This window comes from Balaenoptera ricei, chromosome 1 (genome assembly GCF_028023285.1).
Source record: "Balaenoptera ricei isolate mBalRic1 chromosome 1, mBalRic1.hap2, whole genome shotgun sequence".
NCBI lineage: Eukaryota > Metazoa > Chordata > Mammalia > Artiodactyla > Balaenopteridae > Balaenoptera > Balaenoptera ricei.
The window spans coordinates 50,700,326-50,720,776 of NC_082639.1; the positions used below are offsets into that span (position 1 = coordinate 50,700,326).

The 20,451-nt window shown below is 42.8% G+C and overlaps 1 protein-coding gene across 8 annotated transcripts in view; it reads left to right on the plus strand.

The window, feature by feature from the left end:
• FGGY (FGGY carbohydrate kinase domain containing) overlaps positions 1 to 20,451 on the plus strand; it is a 411,167-nt gene that overhangs the window by 235,799 nt on the left and 154,917 nt on the right. For all 8 annotated transcript variants that reach the window (XM_059898898.1, XM_059898889.1, XM_059898942.1 and 5 more), the window contains one exon: positions 555 to 658. In XM_059898898.1, the coding sequence (XP_059754881.1) occupies positions 555 to 658 (104 nt within the window). The remainder of the gene's footprint in view (positions 1 to 554; positions 659 to 20,451) is intronic.

The window sequence follows — 20,451 nt, forward strand, 5'->3', positions numbered from 1 at the left end:
AGAATGGTGAGCCAGAGATGCCGAGAAGATCCAGTCATCAAACGATTCTTTTGCCTTCGTTGAGATTGAAATGTGATGTGTTAAACCAGATTCCCTTCAGCCCTGCTACTTACTAGCAGTGTGACCTTGGATGGGTCACTGCATCCATAGGTGGGCCTTCCTTCCTCCACTGATGTGTGGGGTTAATAATATCAACTTGACAGGCTTAATATAAAATGAGACTATACGTATAAACATTCAGCATGGTGCCTGGTAGTTCGAGATCAAAAATCACTGATGGCTGTTGCTTTTATTATTCTAATTACAGTTAGTATTATTATTCCAATGTTCGAGGCTGTACACTGACGAGAGTAAAGCAAAAACAGAACATGTTTCCCTCCTGTTCCCCTGGCAGGCCAGTTACGTTCTTTTGGTTTCTGTTTGAGACTGGCCTACACATGGAATGCTTTCTCAATGTTGTTTGGTATAAAAAAAGAGTATTTTATGTTTGTTTTAGTTTTCTTTCCTTCTTATTTTTTTTTAAGAGGATTTTGTTTTGTTTTGGTTTCTCACAGGAGTGATTGGAGCAGATGTGAGGGGGCATGGCCTCGCCTGTGAGGGACAGCCGGTGACGTCACGGCTGGCTATCATCTGTGGAACATCTTCTTGTCACATGGGGGTGAGTCTGCCCAGCAAGCGAGCGAGGGTGGGGCCACCACACTCCAGGGAGGACAGCCCAGCCCGGGAGGAGATCTGAGCTGCTGGCCCCTCCCCGCCTCAGTTCCTTCCCTTCCTGCCCGTCCCCCCGCCCCCCCCCCCCCCCCCCCCCGTGCTGTGTCTAGTCGAAAGCTCAGCCCTCCTTCCAATAGCCTTGCTTAGATTTGCCAGATCTTTTTCCAGGGGCCAAATTCTTAAAAAGTGTGAAAAGGGTTGAGTCTGCCTTTGACATCACCCTGGCTAGAGAGCCGAGGTGGAAGGGGTGAAATCGGATCCAGAGATGGCCAAGCCTCGCTCCCAGACGATCTGTCCCTAATGGGTAGCTGAGTCTTCTCTGCACAGGGGTGTCTATTTTCCTTGGCCGCTGAGCTCTCTCTCAATCAATATAAATCCATCTCCCTGGGAGCAGTCTGATGATGTATAGAATTAGGCTGCATATCATGACTTCAAAAGAACACTGATAAGCAATTTTCACTTTGTTAATTTTTCTTCATGAATTAGTGGAAAGGCTTTCTCCAAGATTGCAGTTAAAATTTAGTGCCTGCCCTAAAATTTATATCTTCTTTAAATGCATGAGTCTGAAAGCATTCCATTTCGATAAGTACCCATTTCTACCATATTTTTATTTAAAAGTCGTTACTCTGTTAAACTAAGATGGACGATGGACGACTCCTTGGATTTTTCCCAGATGAGTAAAATAGAGGGGAGGGTGGGGGAGGAGGAGGAAGGCAAACGGGAGAGTAGCGGGGACATGCGTAAGGATTAGAGTGGGATCTGGGATACAGCCCAGGGCAGAATCTCTACGACGATGGAGGGACTTATGTGCCATGAGAAGCTGTGTTTAGTTACCGTGGGGACCAATGAGCCTTTTGTACCATGAAATATTTTGGTTGAGTAAATATTGATACCTTTACTTATCCAGTGATCCTCTGCTTTTGTGTCCGGGGCTGTGCTAAATCCTGGGGACGCAGGGATGACATAGGGCCTCCCATTGGTGAGATAGATGATGACAGGTATTACGGTACAAGGCCTCACAGGATAGATTCAGACTGAACTCGAGATACTGAGCATCTAGTATGTGCTAGACATGATGGCAGGGGTTCTCACACGTTTCATAAAGATGATGGGGCCACCCAACTGGTTTCCAGTCCCAGTTCCTCCACTTCCTAAGGATGGTCCCTCAAGCAAGGCACTTAACCCCTCTGGGCCCCAGATTCCTCATCTGTGAGATGTGGAGAGTTGTAGTACATGTCTCATAATATTGTGAGGATGGATTGAGGTGACATTGCCAGGGTTAGCTCTCCATCACTTGCACTGGTGTTGCTGGGCAGAAAGGACACAGTGGCTGCCTGGGGAGGGTCCAGGATTAGGGACAACTTCCTAAAGGGACAGTAGTGCTGGACTTCTTGCACCCCCTCCAAAAAAAATTTCCTTCTGTTTGTATCTGTGGACGAACTCTTAAATGGAACTTCTTTAAGTTTAAAAGCCCTGGCCTCTTTCTTCCCCTCAGCAGCCCTATTGTAAGGCTTGGCTGTCAACTGAAGGGAGAGATCTACGGAGGCCTAAGGCCGCCTTGAACAGGAGGTGCCCACCAGGGCAGTCAGACCTTATCTCCCCCGACATGAGTCTACACTTGCTAGCTTGTCTTCACTGAACACTGTTTTAAACCTTTTTAAATCATCTCCCATTTTCACAGGGACACATCTGATCTGGTTTCTCCTGTAAAGCCTAAATTTCAGGCATTTTTACCCCACTCAGTTGGGATTTATGAGCAAAAGCAAGTCCATATGACCGTGAGTCTATGACATCCGCATGTCTCAGTTTCCTGATCTCTTAATGAAAATGATGTTCGCTTGTTGTACAGCATCCATTTTACAAATTAAGCAACTAAGGCCTAGAAAAAGCCAGTAATTTTCCCAAGGTCACCAGGCTATTCAGCTGGAGCTGAAAACTCAGGTCCAGCTCTGTCTGAGTCCCAAGTGCATCCCCCTCAGTGCCTTACTGTGTTGTGCATGATTATGATGTGTCCATACAGAGGTGGAGAGAGCGTGGGCTTCAGAGTCAGACGGGTGTAGGTTTGGACATCTGCTTATGTGCTTTTTGGCCCTGTGACCTAAGGTGTGCTACTTAAGTTCTCTGAGCCTCAGATTCTTCATCCGTCACACTGAGGGTGAGGATGCCAGTCTTACAGGGCTTCTGGGTAACATGAATTATGTACATACATCCGTAGTACATAGTAGACACTCAGAAATTGTGGGGATTCTTATTACACTTTCCTAGTGATATAAAAGGCTCCCATGAAGCAACTGTTGGGCTTTAACGAGTTTGATGGGCAGCTGCAGTTGGTTGCAATGAATGAAGGCCATAAAATGCCAGTTTATTATGGTCGTGTTGTGCTGGAAATAAAGTCCCCACTCCCACCCCGCTTTGTACTTGGGAGTGGGAAGGGACCTTCTGGGCCAAGGGGATTAATCATCAGCTTTAATGTTATGTGGTGAGGGCGAGACTGTGGTCATGCTGGCGTCGGAAAATGCCTTTGATCTGGCTCAGGTGCTGGACACCCAGCAAGCCAACAGCAGTGACACCTCTGTGAGGTCTAGGAGAGGTGCAGGTCTGAGGAAACGCTCCCAGGGAAACTCAAGGACCCTCTCTGTTGTGGTTCTGGCAAATAAAACCACCAACTGTCAGGGAAAATTCACCGAACAGAACACAGGGACCAGAGGGGTCTGTGGGCTTTTCAGAAAAGTGACTTCCAACTTGGTCTGAAGGATTCTCTTTCTTCCTGTCTGCTCACTGCTGATGTTTCTAATTCTGTAGGTTGATTGGGTCAAAATTCCCAGGAATATTTTGTGTTTGATCCTGGTGGCTTCTTTCTAGCTCACCCAGAATGAATGAATGAAGGAATGTAACAAGTATTGGTACTTAGGAGTTGCCTTCCTTCACATCCCTGTTACTTCTAGGAATCTGGCGAAAAAGCCTGAGGTTGAACATCAGCTTTACTAATCAGGCCTTTGATATTTTAGAAGATACGAGTGTGGGCTGCACATTTATCTTCCTCGTATATGATTTAATTAACAAGGAAAAAAAATACTGTTCTTTTTTTAACTGCATGAAAGCGGAGCTGCTTGTTCAGAGTTAATTACTACCAACTCACCAAAACCCAAGATCATACACAGCAGGGGTGAGCCAGAGGTTGAAAAGTCACAGGGTCAGATGGAGCTGATCCCTGCCATCGCTCCGGCACCCCTTTTCTCAAGCTGTCAAGTCAGGTTGTAACTTGGCAACTTGTCTTTAGTCAGCATGACAGATGGAGAGGGGACCGTGGGGAGGGGGTGGGGAAGACTGAATAGGTAAGATTTGAGCAGAACGATAGCTGGTAAGAGCTGGGAATTACATCTGCGTCTTAAATCACTCAGAACTGAAGTTTTCTCAAAGTCTTAGATGACTGTAGGCATGATGGTTCTCTATCATGCAGTGGGTGTGGAATTTCTAAAATAGGCTCTTACGCTGGCTTCACCACTTACTGTGTGAGTTTAGGTAAGATACTTTATCTTTCAGTACCTCAGTGTCTTCATCTATTATATGTGGGCAGTAGTATTTACCCAGAACGTTGTTTTGAGGATTAAATGAGGTAATCTTTGTAAGCGGCTTGGCACTGTACCTAGCACCATATACCAAATATGGTATTATTGTTAAAAATGATTCATTGAAGCTAGAATGATCCATGTGACAATGGATTTGAATTAAAGACATCAGGATGAACTCAGGTTGAGCTTAATGTAGATTACAGATGGATATATATAGAAATATTTACAGACGTGCAGGTATACAGGTTAGTAAACATACATGTATTTCCTAGCTGTGACAGTGGAGGGGGCCTAGAAACAAGGACACCCTAGCAGATAGTTGCTACAAGCACTCCTGGTGCCCAGATCTTGGTTTCTAATACCATTCTCCAATAAAAGGATCAGGGCTTCTTGGAGAAATGGTTGATCCTAGGACCAGGGCTGGAAATAGACAAGATGAGCCTAGAGTATCTTGTAGCACCAGAAAGTAAGATAGTGCTCAAAACAAAACAAAGTAACAACAAACCCCGCCTCCCCCCAACCCCACAAACTGAAGGGATTATCAGGAGCCAACCAAGGGAGCTTCCAGTGGCCAAAACTGTAAAAATTTGAGCAGAATAATAAAGTGTGTTGGAGTATAACCCAAAGTATAACATAAATATTATGAGCCCATACTGATATAAATAAATGAACAGAAGAGACTAATCTATCATGCAGGAGAATTTATATAGATATTCCCCCCTTAAGGAAGTGGAGCATAACTTCCTGTTCCTTCACAGCAAAGGAAACCATAAACAAAATGAAAAGACAACCCACAGAATGGGAGAAAATATTTGCAAATGACATGATCGACAAGGGATTAGTCTCCGAAATTTACGAACAGCTCATGCAGCTTAATATCATCGAAACAAACCAATCAAAAAATCAGCAGAAGACCTAAATAGACATTTCTCCAAAGAAGACATACAGCTGGCCAAGAGGCACATGAAAAGATGCTCAACATCGCTGATTATTAGAGAAATGCAAATCAAAACTACAATGAGATATCACCTCACACCAGTCAAAATGGCTATCTATCATCAAAAATATCCACAAACAATAACTTCCTATTCCTTAAGCATGAGCTGCACATGGTGACTTCCTTTCAAAGAGGACAGTGCAAAAAGGGAGAAAAAGAATAATTTTATAGTGGAGAAGTCTGACACACTAACTTCAGCCAGGTTATCAAGGTCAACACCAACAGTGATAAGTCATGTTGATAGTATGTACTGCTGACATGGTGTGAAGAGAATGGCGCTTTATCTCTGTTATCTTCCTCGAAAAAACCCATAACCACAGTCTAATTAATCATAAGAAAAACATCAGACAAATTCCATTTGAGGGACATTCTACAAAATACCTGACTAGCACTCTTTGAAACTGTCAAGGTCATCAAAAAACAAGGGAAGTCTGAGAAATTATTACAGCCAAGAGGCGCCTAAAGAGATATGTAATGTAGCATCCTGGATGGGATCCTGGAACAGAAGAAAGCTGTTAGGTGAAAACTAAGGAAATCTGAATCAAGTAAGGTGTTTAGTTAATGATATCATTATCTTTCTTTAATTGTGACATATGAACTTAATGTAAGATGTTAATGATAGACAGAACTAGGTGTAGGGTCTGTGGAACTCTGTACTACCTTCCCAACTCTCCTGTAATCTAAAACTGTTGTAAAATTAAAAGTTCATTTTAAAAAATTGTTCATTAAATCATTCACTCATTACCAAAACATTTTCTTGTATTTGCACGGCTAAATACTAAGGGTATTAAGATAAATAAGATAGCGTGTCATGCCTGCCTTCATCGAGAAAGACAGACAAGAAGGAGATGACTGGGCTTCCCTGGTGGCGCAGTGGTTGAGAATCTGCCTGCTAATGCAGAGGACACGGGTTCGAGCCCTGGTCTGGGAAGATCCCACATGCCGCGGAGCAACTAGGCCCGTGAGCCACAATTACTGAGCATGCGCGTCTGGAGCCTGTGCTCCACAACAAGAGAGGCCGCGATAATGAGAGGTCCGCGCACCGCGATGAAGAGTGGTCCCCGCTTGCCGCAACTAGAGAAAGCCCTCGCACAGAAACGAAGACCCAACACAGCCATAAATAATAAATAAATAAATAAATAAATAAAAATTAAAAAAAAAAAAAAAGACCTGCATTTGCCATCTTTAAAAAAAAAAAAAAAAAAAAAAAAAGAAGGAGATGACTACAGTTCAGAGTGGTAATTCCGATGGTAAGTTTAGGGCTGAATATGGAGAAGGGGACGACTCAAGCTTCCAGTAGACAGGGAAGCTTTCCTGTAGGATGTGCTATTTGTAGGACTGTAGTTTCCCCCCCACACTGGGATGCTATTTCTGCCCAGTTTCAGGCACTAGACCCTGGCCTCACCCTTCTCCTCTTTCTCTTCTGTGTCCACATCACCCACAGCAATACCAGTTTGCTCCTGGGTGGGATGTGGGTATTGCAGGTCCATTGGGAGAGCACCACAGGAAGGGAGAATGTCACAGCTAAGAAGAGTGTGGGCAGGTTTCTCTGTCTTGGCCTCTTTAGCAAGTGGCATTGGCAGAGGTCACTGAGAGAGGTGGAGAGGGAAGGGAGTCCATAAGGCACAGATAGGACCACTGTTACACCTACCTCCCAGTGAAAGAGCTGAGCTACTGTGCATGATTCGCCAGGACTCGCTGTTGTCAGCCTCTGGGATCAGTGTTCTCAGGAGTCAGTCTCCCCATACTGAGGCTCACCCTGGGCCCTGCAACTACATGTATGGAAAACAGGCTGTATGCTAGGCATCGATTGGCGAGGAGAGGTTTGATGTGGTTCCATGAGCAGTAAGACAGCTTGTGCATTCAGGAAGCTCAGCGTAGTGTTTCTCCTGGCATTTGGCGCAGGACAGTTCTACAGTGTGCTGGACAGAGGATGTTCAGCATCCCTGGTCCAGCCTCAGTCATTATAAGGAGACGTTAGCTCCTACCATCTATTGAGCACCTACAGTGTGCCAGGCACTGTGCTAAATCCTTTATGTCATGTCATCAGTTCAGCAATCCTGTGAACTGGACACCATTACTCTCCCCATTTCACAAGTGAGGAAACGGAGGCAAAGAGCAGTTAAGTGGGTCACACAGTGTGACACACAGGAAGGGGGGACGCTCGTCTGAGCCCTCTAGGGGACTGACCCTAGAGTCCTTGCTCTTCCCTTTCAGGTACACAGCTTCTCCCAAATGCCTAGAGGAGAGGGAGAGCAGACTCTATTGGAATATGGGCAGATGTTGGTGCATACATCTCACCAAAGAAAAAGTTTGAATGACAAACACCTGAGAAGATACTCAACATCATTAGTCACTAGAGAAATGCCAATTCAAACCCCAGTGAGATCCACTACATGCTTGTTAGAATGGCTGACATTGTGGTGAAGATGTGGGAAAGTGGAACTTATGTGCTGCTGGTGGGAATGTGAAATGGTACAACCACCGTGGAAAATAGTTGATCAGTTTCTTACAAAGTCAATGTACACCTACCGTGTGATCCAGCTGTTCCACTCATAAAAGCATATGTCTGTACAGAAACGCATAGCAGTTTTGTCATAGCCCCAAACTGGAAACAGCCCAAATGTCTATCAACAGTGAACAGATAAAGTGTTGGTCCATTGTTAGAATGGAATACTACTAAACAGTAAAAGGGAATGAGCTATTAATATAAGATACAACATGGATTAATCTCAAAATAATTATGCTGAGTGGGAGAAGCCAAAGAGAAAGAGTACAAACTATGTAATTCCATTTATTAAAAATTCTAGGAAATGCAAACTAATATATAATGACAGAAAGCACAATGAGTGGTGGCCTGCAGTGGGGCAGTGGGCAGGGTAGGATTACAAATGGGCACAAGGAAACTTCTGGGGGTAATGGATATACTTACCTTGATTATAGTAATGTCTTCACTGGTGGGTGTCCTCTATGTCAAAACTTATCAAAGCAAATGTTTTAAAAATGTGTAGCTTATTGAATGCTAATTATAGCTCAGTAAAGCTTTTTTATTATTAATTAATCAATTTATTTATTTGGTTGCACCAGGTCTTAGTTGCGGCACATGGGCTCCTTAGCTGGGGCTCGCATGCGAACTCTGAGTTGCAGCACGCATATGGGATCTAGTTCCCTGACCAGGGGTCAAACCCAGACCCTCTGCATTGGGAGCACGGAGTCTTAACCACTGCGCCACCAGGGAAGTCCCAATAAAGCTTAAAAAAAAAAAAAAAAAAAGAATACCAGAAAAAATAACAACAATAATAGTAGTGCCTGCAATCACTTATATAGTGCTTACTATATTCCAGGCACTGATTTAAATCTATCTCTAAAAATTGTTTGGTCCTCATTTAAAAAATAGTACATAGTAGGTGCTCAATAAAAATACTAGTTGTCACTTCTTTCCTTCTAACCCAAGTTAATTCTCTAGCTACTCTGATATATTTTACTGTTCTGCTCTTTTGATCCCTAGCACGGACCAATAGGTATGGTTATTTGTGTTTTAATGGTAGCAGTTTGTACCTCAGATGGAGCTGACTTGCCTAGTGTGTCCACGTTAGTGGGTCCATGTCTCCATTGCCCCCCTTGACCCATGCTGTCCAGTTGAGAGCTGGGGCATAATAGATGCTTAGCGACCGTATGTCTGGATTGCTCCCCACCCACGGCCCTCGCTGACAAGTGTGCAAGCGCTTGGATTTTCCTAAGTCTCCTTTCACTCCTTCCCAGTCCAGTGGGGCTGTCTTTCAGCATCCGTCTCTGCTGAGTGGGGACCAACTAACTGGGAGAAGCCGCCCGTGTCTGAGGTGCTGTCAGTCTTGTTTCCCACCCCACCTTACCGGGGACACCTGCGAGTTCACTCGGCCTCTCTGGGAAGTGAGAGTCTCACTGAACAGCTTTACTTCAGTGGGGCCTGGGAGATACAAACCAGCCACACTTGCCCTCTCTTCTTTCCTCCACCACGCAGTCTTCCGGAACTCTCCATTCCCATCTATCAGCCCCCTGTGCCCTTGGGGGAAGAACAGGATCCATTCCCAGCAGCTCTTCAGGATGCACTTTGGCTCAGAGTGGATCTGCAGCCTGACCTCTATTCTGTTGGGAAAAGAGGGTTCAGGAGCCCTAGAGTCTTGGGCTCTAACCAGAGAAAAGCCACCCTTAGACCATGCCACGTCGTTGGAGCTGCATTCTTTGGGTGATGACTGTAGCAGCTCTGTGTTTCACCCAGGCCCGAGCTAGAGCAACAAAGGATGCTGTGCATCATTCCTCACAAGGGAAATGCAAAGGCAAATGCAAACCCCAGTGAGACCCACTACACGCTTTTCAGAGTGGCTGAAGTCCGGCAAGGATGGGGAACTGGAACTCTCACACGCTCCTGCTGGGAACGCGAAATGGCACAGCCCCTTTGGAAAATAGTTGAGCAGTTTATTACAAAGAAACTCATACCTACTGTGTGATCCAGCCGTTCCACTCCCATAAAAGCTGGGCAGGACTGTCTGGTCCCATGTTTCTGGAAGCCCACCAGGAACGCAGCAAAGCCAGGTGTAACACAAGGCCTTTCATAAGGTCAGAAACAAAAGCCTCTGATGAGAGTCTGTCAACTGGCCTGAGCTCAGCTTTCCACAAAAGACGGCAGGCAGCTTGCCTGGAAGAATGGTAGAAGCAGAGGGAAAAAAACAAAATTAGCAGCAGTAACAATAGCAGCTAATGTTTACTTCATGATTATCATGGGCTAAGAAATGTGCATCTATTACTGTATCTAACCCTCATAATAACCTTATGCAGTTATCAGCATTATCCTCCCATTTTACAGGGACTGCAACTGGGTCTCAGAGAGGCAAAATACTTACCCAAGTCATATAGCTAGTAAGTCCTAGAGATAGTTTCTAACTCAGGCTGTTTGATTCCAGAGCTCACATTCTCAATTCTTTGCAGAACCATGAGACTGGGGCCATAGCATGGGTTAGTCATGCACACGGGTGTTTTGCAGAAATGGGGTGAAGTGATTACAAGGCAGATCTTTTCCAAAGGCTGGTGAGAACTGCAAAGTGAGGGCTGGATGCAGCTTGACCACAGTGTTCTCATTTTCCCTCCTTCCCAGTCTTTCAAATCTCTGCCTTTCAAGGGGCCCCCAGTCTAACGATAACAATAAAAATAAATAGCATCACTTGTCACCATCATCCCCTGGGCGGAGAGTATTTATGAGACTTTTTATTTGTCATCTTCCCTGTTTCTGTGCTGCTTTGTGGTCAAGTACTGAATTAGGCAATTTGAAGACATGTGGCTAACTTCCCAAATCACAGAGATGTTTTGTATTCGTTTGGAAGGGCATGAAATGAAAACCACATTGATTATTTTTTTTTCCCTTTTTCTATTTACCACTCATCTGCTGTATGGGTTACTGTGGTACTGTGGCTGCTGAGGACGACCTAGCAGTGATGGAAGTATTTGTGCTCTTCCAGCGAATGAGTGAGGATGAAAAGGAGGCTGAGACAGCCAGGGCAGAGCCCTCGCTAAGTGTCGGCTACTGTGCCACGGGCCTCAGCACACATCAGCGCATCTAGTTTATTAAACTACGTAGTCACTAACCAAACGAACTTTTTGGCCAGCCCAATGCATCCATTTAGTCCAGGGGTTTCAGGATTTTCGCCTTGTTGCTTCCCCCTTGTTTTTTCATCCCCATCTCCCACTCTCCTTGTGCGCTCCACCAAGGGCCTCTTTTTTCACCTTAATTAAATTTTCATATTTTTTTGTCCCCCAGAGCCATCAGAAGTTTGGCATAATATTCTGTTCTTCCACTTAACCAGTGTTAGAACACCAGGAGGAATAACATCTAAGAGACCAAAGATCCCAGAAGAACCCATGAGAAATTTTTTGAGCAATCAGTGCTGAAGGACTGAGGTTGAAAGTCTCTTTCTAATGAACAGTCAGTGGCTCCCTACTGCTGATAGAAATAAAAAGGTTCAGTGTGAAAACTGAGTGGACATTTTGGCCATGTTATAGATTTGAGATATATTCAGTTGAAAAAGAATGGAAGTCTTAAATCCCAAGGAGGTGAAAGTTACTGCAGTGCTGTGATGCATTTTTTTAAACTTTTTTTTACTGAAAGATAATTCGCATACCATAAAATTCACCCCTGCCATGTATTTTTCAAACCTCTAGAGAACTGAGTATAGTGATGTTTGAGAAAGAGAAATTCTCAGTGCCCAGATTTTAGGTTATACTGTGGAATGATACCAGCACGGGATCTTTATTACTTACAGAGGTAACAGAAAGATACCACAAAGCAGTAAATTTCCACTTGCTTGCACTTAGGGTAGCACCTGACACATGGTATGGGTCTAGTAAATATTGGATTGATAGATGGGCAGAAGGATGGACAGAAATATACTGGGCAACCATCAAGGTTTGTTGAAGAATAAATCGTGCCATACCAGTTTGGTGTCCTTTTTTTTTTTTTCTTTTTTCTTTTTTCGTTTTTCGATGGGTTGACAGGCTGTGTGGTGAACGAAGGGACATCCAGCATGTCAACTCTCTGGTCTTCAGGAAGGCTTCAGGTTCTTTCTTGATGAACTGACCCTTCCCACTTGACACAGCAGCGTTGGTCCATTCAGTCACAAAATTCCGTCCACCTGAGAACTGATTTTTTTCACTGAATTATACCTTGAAGCAGGCCATAAGCAAAATCATAAAACTGATTGAAGAGTATTCGTATCATCCAATTGCCAAATTTGTGTTTGGGCCTCCAGCCATTGGTTTTAGCCTTGTGAGGAGCCAGGCAGAGACTGAGCCCTGATTCTGTTGGTTGGGGGGATGTTTAACTGGAGGGTGCTTTTGAATGATTGATCAGCCGCCCAGGAGCTGCTTGACGTGGACAAGTCACAGGCCACCCTGACTTACGTACCTGCCATCTGCCTTCACGTTAAACTCTACTGCAAGTTCCTCAGGTTTCTATGTAACTCTCAGCTGAGAGATTAGCTATGATCTTCAAAGACAGGGCTAGGGTTCTCTGGAATTAGGGAGATGACCCACGAAAGAAAAAAAGAGGGAGCCCACAGAGAGGATGGCCAGTTATATTAATATATGTACTCATTCTTCTGTGATGTGCAAGACCCTAATTTGCGTGGACCTACTTTGACAGACTCATAGTGAAGATGGTCTTGAATACTAAGTCTGATGGCTTCACTCTCCCGATTAAAATCTCTCAGTGAGTCTCCTGAATTCTCGCTCCATGTAGGAGATCTCGCGTGATCTGAGCCCTGCCCACCCCTGGCCTCATCCCCTGCTATCCCTCACTTTTCATCCTGTATTCTAGCAGGTACATCTCATATCTTTATATGAATTCCATGGGGCCAAAGTTTGAGAATAGAGAATATCCAGATTTTAGAAAGTTAATACTGTACGTCTACAGTATATTACGTAACAATGCCAGTGAGATCTGGGGTAGCACCCATAATCAATCACATTTGTATTTCTGTAGTAAGACTTGCGAATATTCAGACAAAGTAGGTTAAATAGGTTCTAAAGAGCAAGATATTTATTCATTTTGCCATCCAATGAATCATCAAAAAACTTTGGTATTTGGAATGCTTTGAATTGAAGTATAGACTTCTTGAAAAGAGCCTGTGCTATCTCACTTGGCCTTAAGACATATTTTTCTCTCTGCCTGGAGTGGCCCCATCTCCCTTCTACCTGGTGAGTATCATTACCACCAGAATCATCATCATTATTATAATTCACATTTATTGAGCACTTACTATGTTATTTGATACTCCCATTAAACTCTGGGATGGCCCTCATTGTATTATGATCCCAAATGTTCAGATAAGGAAACTGAGGCTTGGGGAGGTCACAAGGCAAGGAGGAGGTAGAACTGAGGTTGAACCAAAGCCCAGGGACCCTAGAATCTGTGTTCTTAGCCACTACAGTATCCTCAGTATGTGTCTTCCCCAAGGTTCCCCAAAGGTCAGGTGGTACTTCCATGCAACCCTTGTTTCTTTCTCCAGCATGTCTGGTGAGTTGTACCTCCTCAGAGGCCCTCAGAGTTCTTTAAGCCCAGCTCTTGGACAGCACTTACCACTCCCTGTCTTCCCCACAAGGCTGAGCTTATTGAGCAGTCAGGGAAAAGCCTACTTCATGCTCTCTGACCATGGCACATAGTAGGCACTCAACACATCGTATGTTATCAAGTTCACCCAAAGAGGTGTGCTAACAGATAGCAAATAATTTGTATCCCCTGTGAGGTTAGATAGTAAACACCATCACAATTTCAAGGATAAAAAATTTGGATCTAAAAAAGAAAAAGAAATACTCGCCAAAAGAAGGCTACTCAAGTTTATGTGTGGTTATGTAAAGAAGAGGAATTTGCTGGGGACAGTATTTTAGGGATGAACAAGGAACATGTTTATACTTAGGAAACAATAGCTAGGATTTATTAAATAATTACCATGTGCTAGTTTCTCTGCTAGGCAGTCTATATATAGAATATCTAATCCTCACAATAAATATGTGAGATTAATTTATGAAAGAGAAAGGTGTAGTAGCCATGTTTTAGGTCAGAATAAAGAGTAATACAAATATATTCAGATTTAACAGAAGTCAAATGTCATTAGAGGGCGGTAGCCTAAAATGACCCAATAGGGTATATTTCTCCATCTAAGAGATGATAGAATTGAGGTCAGAAAGATTACAGAGCTAGGACACTGCAGGGGAAGCCAGGTCTGGCTGGTCTCCTGTCTTTTATATTCACTCCTTGAAAACGTTAACATGGTACCGAAGTATATCCCACTATCCTACCCAGAACTGGGTCCGGTTTCGAGTTCTGCTTCTGGAAAAAGCTGCTGGAACTTGGAAGGAAGCACATAATACACAGCTACAATGTTTAAGAGAAAGTGAGCCCCACGAGCAAAGTTTGGGATGGTTAAGAGATGGGCTAGTTCTGACTGCTTAAGAGAAACCTTATGAGTTGGCTTAATTTTTATTGTTTATTAAAGTTTTTGTGATCATAAAATGACTAACTCTCTCTTGGTGCTTTAGAGTTTGTAAAATGCCTTTTGGAGTGTAATGCTCGGAATTACTAAGTGAGGCAGACAGAGCAGGTGTTTTCTTTTTTTAAATGAGGCTCAAAGAAACTGAGTGATTTGTCCAAAGTCCCACAGCTAGTAAGGGTTAGGGCCAAGACTCAGATACATATGTGAGCAAACCCCAAGCCTCTTCTGCCACGTGCTTAGTTGGTTCATCTTTGTTTACTCAAATTGAAGGATCCTGCAGTTGGGGAAAGTCTGGTTCCTCACAGGAAGGGCTCTTGATTCTGCGTTACTAGTCCCCATTGTGACTGTAAATTCTCCATTGAACTGCCAGCCAGTGGTTCTCAATTACTATGCATAAAATGTCCCTGGAAACTCCTTACAAATGCAGTTCTTCAGGTGCCACTCCCACGGGGAGTGATTCATTGAGTCTTGCTGGGAAGGAGTATTTATGAATCTGTCATTTTAACAAGTGCCCCAGTGATTCTAATCAGGAACTTTCAGAAAAATGGCTTTAAGCTCCTTCCGAGTAGCAGTTATATCTTTCCGTCACTGTTTCCTCAGTGCCTAACAGAGCGCCTTGTACATAAAAGGTACTCTAAATTTACTTCAGTGAATTACGGAGTAAATGAATGTAAAAGTAGTGTAAAATGTAGTACATTAAGTTGGATGGTCAGTCAGTCCCTGCTGTTTTGGGTCACGCTTGGAGATTCCTTGAGTCTCCATCCTTTCAAAGAAAGCCTCTCTTGGTAGGCTTAGGTCTAGACAGATTGAGAAGTCAGGACTTGGAGAGAGTACCTCGTAGAATCTGCCAAAAATTAGAGATTGTAGAATTCTTATTTTCTTATGAAAAGCAGGATGAAGTGAAACCATGGGGGACCCCATTTGCAGCTCTGTGCAGACAGACTCAGAAACCAAAGCACAGACACACCAGGATGCAACAGGAAACCACAGGGGTCTAAGATCTTTCAGTGTAAATAGGAAGTCAGAGTTTACTTTTGAACACACAAGTGCCAAGTTGAAGTGCAGTGTGTAATCCACCTCTCTGCCCAGGCCTTCCTTGAGCCCGGGCACAGATGAAAAATGATGCCATCTGGGTAAAAGTGTTTTCAAATGTTTGTTCTGATCAGGGCTTGGAGCTTGCTTCTTTTGTTTGTGCTGGTGAATAACTTGGGACACAAGGTGCAGTTTGGACTTGAAAGCATTAATTGCTCTCCCTGGTTTTCCCTGTAGTGATATCTGAAACTCCCGTCTTCCTCTACAAAGTAATCTTAATCCACATACGTTTATAAAGCATTTGCCATTGACAGTTGCCTTTCATATACCGCATCTGTGGACCTTTGTGTCCAGGTGCATAGTAGTGGAACGTTGGTGGACACTTAATAGGTACTCTGTGCCAATCGGGTTGACATCTGTAATCGCATTTGATTGCTACCATTGCATTGGAAACTAATAAGTAGGATACAAATGATCATCACCGTTTTGAGATAAGGAAAATGTGAGAGCGATAGAAAAGACATGGGTTTTGAAGTCAGATAGACCTATATTCACATCCAAAATACTTAAACTTTCTTATCCAGGGTGCCTTCTTTTATTCAGCCAGTTGTTCTTGAGCTTCTACTGTGTGCCAGGCACCGCAGTGAAAATGGTGAGCAAAAGTGGACACAGACCTTACAGTCTAGTGGGGAAGATGGATTCTAAGCAAACAATCACAAAAATAGGTAATTACAGACATTGATAGATGCTTTACATTCATACCCTGCTGGAGGGAGTACAAATTGTTATAATCACTTTGGAAAACAGTGAAGCGTTGTTTGAATATGCACACACCCTGCACTCTACCAATTCCATTCCTAAGTAAAAACCTGGAGAAACTATTGTACCCTTGTACCAGTGTGTACCCAGAGACAAGTACAAGAGTATTCATAGCATTATTTTTCATAATAACTCCAAATTTGAATCAACCCAAATTTCTACCAATAATAGAATGAATATACTTAATTGTATTATATTCTTACAGTGGTATACATACTTAAATTGAAGGAACTACAGCTACATAAAACAATGTAGAGGAGTCAAACAATTTTAAGTGAAAGAAACAGGGCATGAAAGAAAATACAGAATTATTTTACTCATATAAGGTTCAAAGAAACAAGAGAGTCAATACATTTTAGGAATGTATGTATAGGTGCTGAACCTAGAAAGACAAACAAGGAAATAATTTTTTTGCCATGAATATCAGGACACTGGTTACTTACATGGCGGTGGGTGGGGTGCTGGTTGTTGAGGTTAAAAAAAAAAAAAACAAAAGTGCCTTCCCAGAGGGGCTTTGGAGAAGTGGCATTTACTGGTGAAGGATGGATGAGTCTTTATTATCAGTCTTTGAATTGTGCACATCTGTTTTATACACTCTTCTGTATGTATGATATGTAAGTGCTGTGAAGTGGAGGAACAGCCGTGGGAACGTAAAGCCAAGTGACTGATAAAGTTTGGGTGGTCGGCTTCTGTAAGGCAGGGATGTTTGAGCTGAGATACTTTGATTAGGCAACTAAGCAGAGTCTAGTAGGGAGCAAGGAGGGTTATATGTGGCGGTGGATAAGAGGAAAGTGGTCCAGGAAGAGTACAGCAGGATAATGGGAGGGAAATTGGCAGATTGGGTGTGGGACAGGAGGGAGGCGTGACACAAGTTAAGGCTGGAGAAGCAAAAAGGGTCAGAACATGCTGGGTTTATAAGCCTTATGAAAGATGTTGGTCTTTTATCTTAAGAGAAACTGAAAGGTTTTAATCACAGTGGGTAACATAAGTAGATTTACAAAGGATCAAAATAACTACAGTTTGGAGAACAGATTGGAGAGAGACCAGAGTGGATGCTAGGAAACCAGATAGAAGGAGATTGGAGATCGGGTGAGAGATGATATCGCAGTAGCTTGTCTCAGATTATGGCGGGGGAGATGGAGAGAAGTGGATATATTTGAAAGATGGTTAGAAGGTGAAATTTGTGGTACTTTTGGCAGTGAAAATGCCCAGCTTGCAGGGTGCATGCAATTGGGGCTTCCCAGGAGAAACCTTTCTGTTTAAAATGGATGTTAAGGAGACAAAAGAAACATGACATCTAAAGGCAGTGTATGATCCTGAATTGGGTCCTAGACTAGAGAAACTGTTTTTCCTTTTCCTGTAAAAGACGTTTTGTGGACAACTGATGAAATTTGAATAAGGCCTATAGATTAAATAATAGAATTGTGTCCATGTTTATTTCTTGATATGATCATTGTACTAGGATCATATAAAATAATATCCTTCTTTTTATGAAATGCATACTTAAGTATTTAGGAGTAAATGGGCATTATATCTACAACTTACTCTCAAATGGTTCAGAAAAAAATTTTTTACATACACACAATGTGTGTGTGTGTGTGTATGTATGTGGATGATGGATGGATAGATAGATAGATTAGATAGATAGATAGATAGATAGATAGATGTAGATAGATATTCTTTTTCATATTCTTTTCCATTACAGGTTATTACAAGATAAGTAATACAGTTCCCTGTACTATACAGTAGGACCTTGTTGTTTATTTTATATATAGTAGTTTGTGTCTGCTAATCCCAAACTCCTTATTTCCCCCCTGCCCCTTTGGTAACCATAAATTTGTTTTCTATGTCTGTGAGTCTGTTTCTGTTTTGTAAGTTCATTTGTATCATATTTTAGATTCCACATATGATACCATATGATATTTGTCTTCCTCTGTCTGACTTATTTCACTTAGTATGATAATCTCTAGGTCCATCCATGTTGCTGCAAATGGCATTATTTAATTCTTTTTTATGGCTGAGTAGTATTCCATTGTGTGTGTGTGTGTGTGTGTGTGTGTGTGTGTGTGTGTGTGTGTATCACATTTTCTTTATCCATTCATCTGTCAATGAACATTTAGGTTGCTTCCATGTCTTGACTATTGTAAATATGCACTTATTAAATTATAAAATATGCATGTATTATACACTCTCTGCATGCATGATATCTTTCACAGTAAATTTTAAACTATAGAGCCAGGTGATCTTTTGTGGTTTGGATAGTCAAGGAAGGCTTCTGTAAAGCAGTGATGTTAGAAGTGTCATATTTTGGTTAGAAAAGAAAGAGGTCCAAGCAGAAGGGACAGTATGAGCTTCATCTGTGAGATCATTATCACCTGCAAAATTTCTTCTCTCTCTTCCCTTCTTTATACCTTTTGTTGTTGTTGTCAATTTTTGCATAATTGTGTTTGTCAGGACCTTCAGTATTATATTGAACAGTTATAATGATTAAAAAGCCATCTCATCTTGTTCCTGATACTAGAGGGGCTGTGTCTGAAATTTCTCTCGTGAATATGATATTTGCTGGAGATTTTTGAGATATATAGATATATCAATAATTATAGATATAGATATTCCTTTTGTGAAATTGGGAAAATGATCTTCCATAGCATTCAGGACAGATGATCAGTAACCCATGCTTGAATAACCACTAAAGTTGATTTTATTTGACAGTTCCCTTCCGGGGCCAGGGAATAGCATCACTATGAACGTCACAAAGGCAGGGACTGTCGACTCTCCATTGTATCCTCTGTGTCTGTCCTAGTGCCTGGGACTGAGTTAGGCATTCAGTACTTACTGAATGAATGAATGGAAGATACTTAATAAGTATTTGTTGAATGAATGGGTTAAAGTTAGAAATTATTTTTTTAAGGGGAGCCAAAAACCTCGCTGCTCTCTACAGCCCCCCACACGCTGCGAACAGTCAGTGGTGCTGCCGTCCTTCCGTGCTCTCAGCACGTGGCACAGTCAGCTGGGCATTTGACGTGGGGAGGAAGAAATGAATGATTCAGTCACAGAACATTCCGTTGCTGGCTATTAGACTTTGCTCCTAATGATTCACCTTTTTTTGAACTGGAGCCAGGTGGTAAAAGATGGTTTAATCAGGACAAACATAAAATACTCTCTTTAGTGGAATAATTGCTCATTTCATTTTCTGCTTAAAGTTGGCCATTCATCTCATGCCAGTGTCTTTCAATTTATGTATGTTGCCATGAAGTATTGAAAGTGATTGTTCTGAATTAAGTCAAAAGTACTCACGAAGAATTGTCTTAGTGTGTTAGCAGGGGGTTCAGAATTCCAGTATGAAATTGGAAAGTGGTTGGTAGAGTGGCAGGCTTACATCCAAAAAGATTTGAATGCCCTAGTAAGGTTATATAAAGGTTTATTGGTGAATAACTGAGGGAAGTTGGTTGTCATAAAACAGGCAGTTAGGTAAGAATATCTTAGTAGTTTTGAATACTTTATGGTGGTTCTAATCGTATATATACTTCTCATTTTAAAGGGAATTTCATTTAATAAGTTAGTTAAAGTAACAGCCAGTATTAGAATGTCTAGTGTCCAGAAACTGATGACTTTTTCCTGACTTGGGTCTCTGTTCAAAAAGCCTTTGATGACTCCAGAAAGTAACAGTTAATTTATGGAGCCCTAGCTAGCTCTGTCCACCTCCTCTCCCACGTACACTCTCCGCTCCAGCTACCTGTAATGAGATCTTATAATGGGGGTCTTCCTTTCCTCGAGCTTTTGGAAGAGGCCCTAGAGACCAGACCACCTATGTAGGGCTTCCTAAAAGACTGTAAAACTAGTGTTAAAAGCCACCCTGAGGATATAAAACAGAAGTAGAAGTCTGAGGAAAGAAGCCAAGGTTGACTGTTGTATCTGAGATACTAAGTCAAAAAGTGAGGGCTGCTCTGGGAACGGGCTGTATGTCCACTGAAGACAAGGCAAAGGTGTGTGTGGGTCCAGCACAAGGGATCCAGCTGGGTATGTCGTAAATGGGACCCCGTCCCAAAGGAATGAGTGAGGAGCAGTTGGGATTACCCCTGAGGTCCAGGAATGAAAGGGAGTCATGAGCAGAGCAATGGAGAGATGGAGAGGGATAGAGAGAGGGAGAGAAAGCACACCCCAGGCGTACTACTGTGGGGTTATGGGGAGTCCCCAGTGGGCTGGTTGTAGTGAATCACCAGAACCGCATCATGAGAGAGTTCATTTTGGACCTGCACCCCACCGTGAGGACATGTCGGAGCCAGATCACGACCCTGTC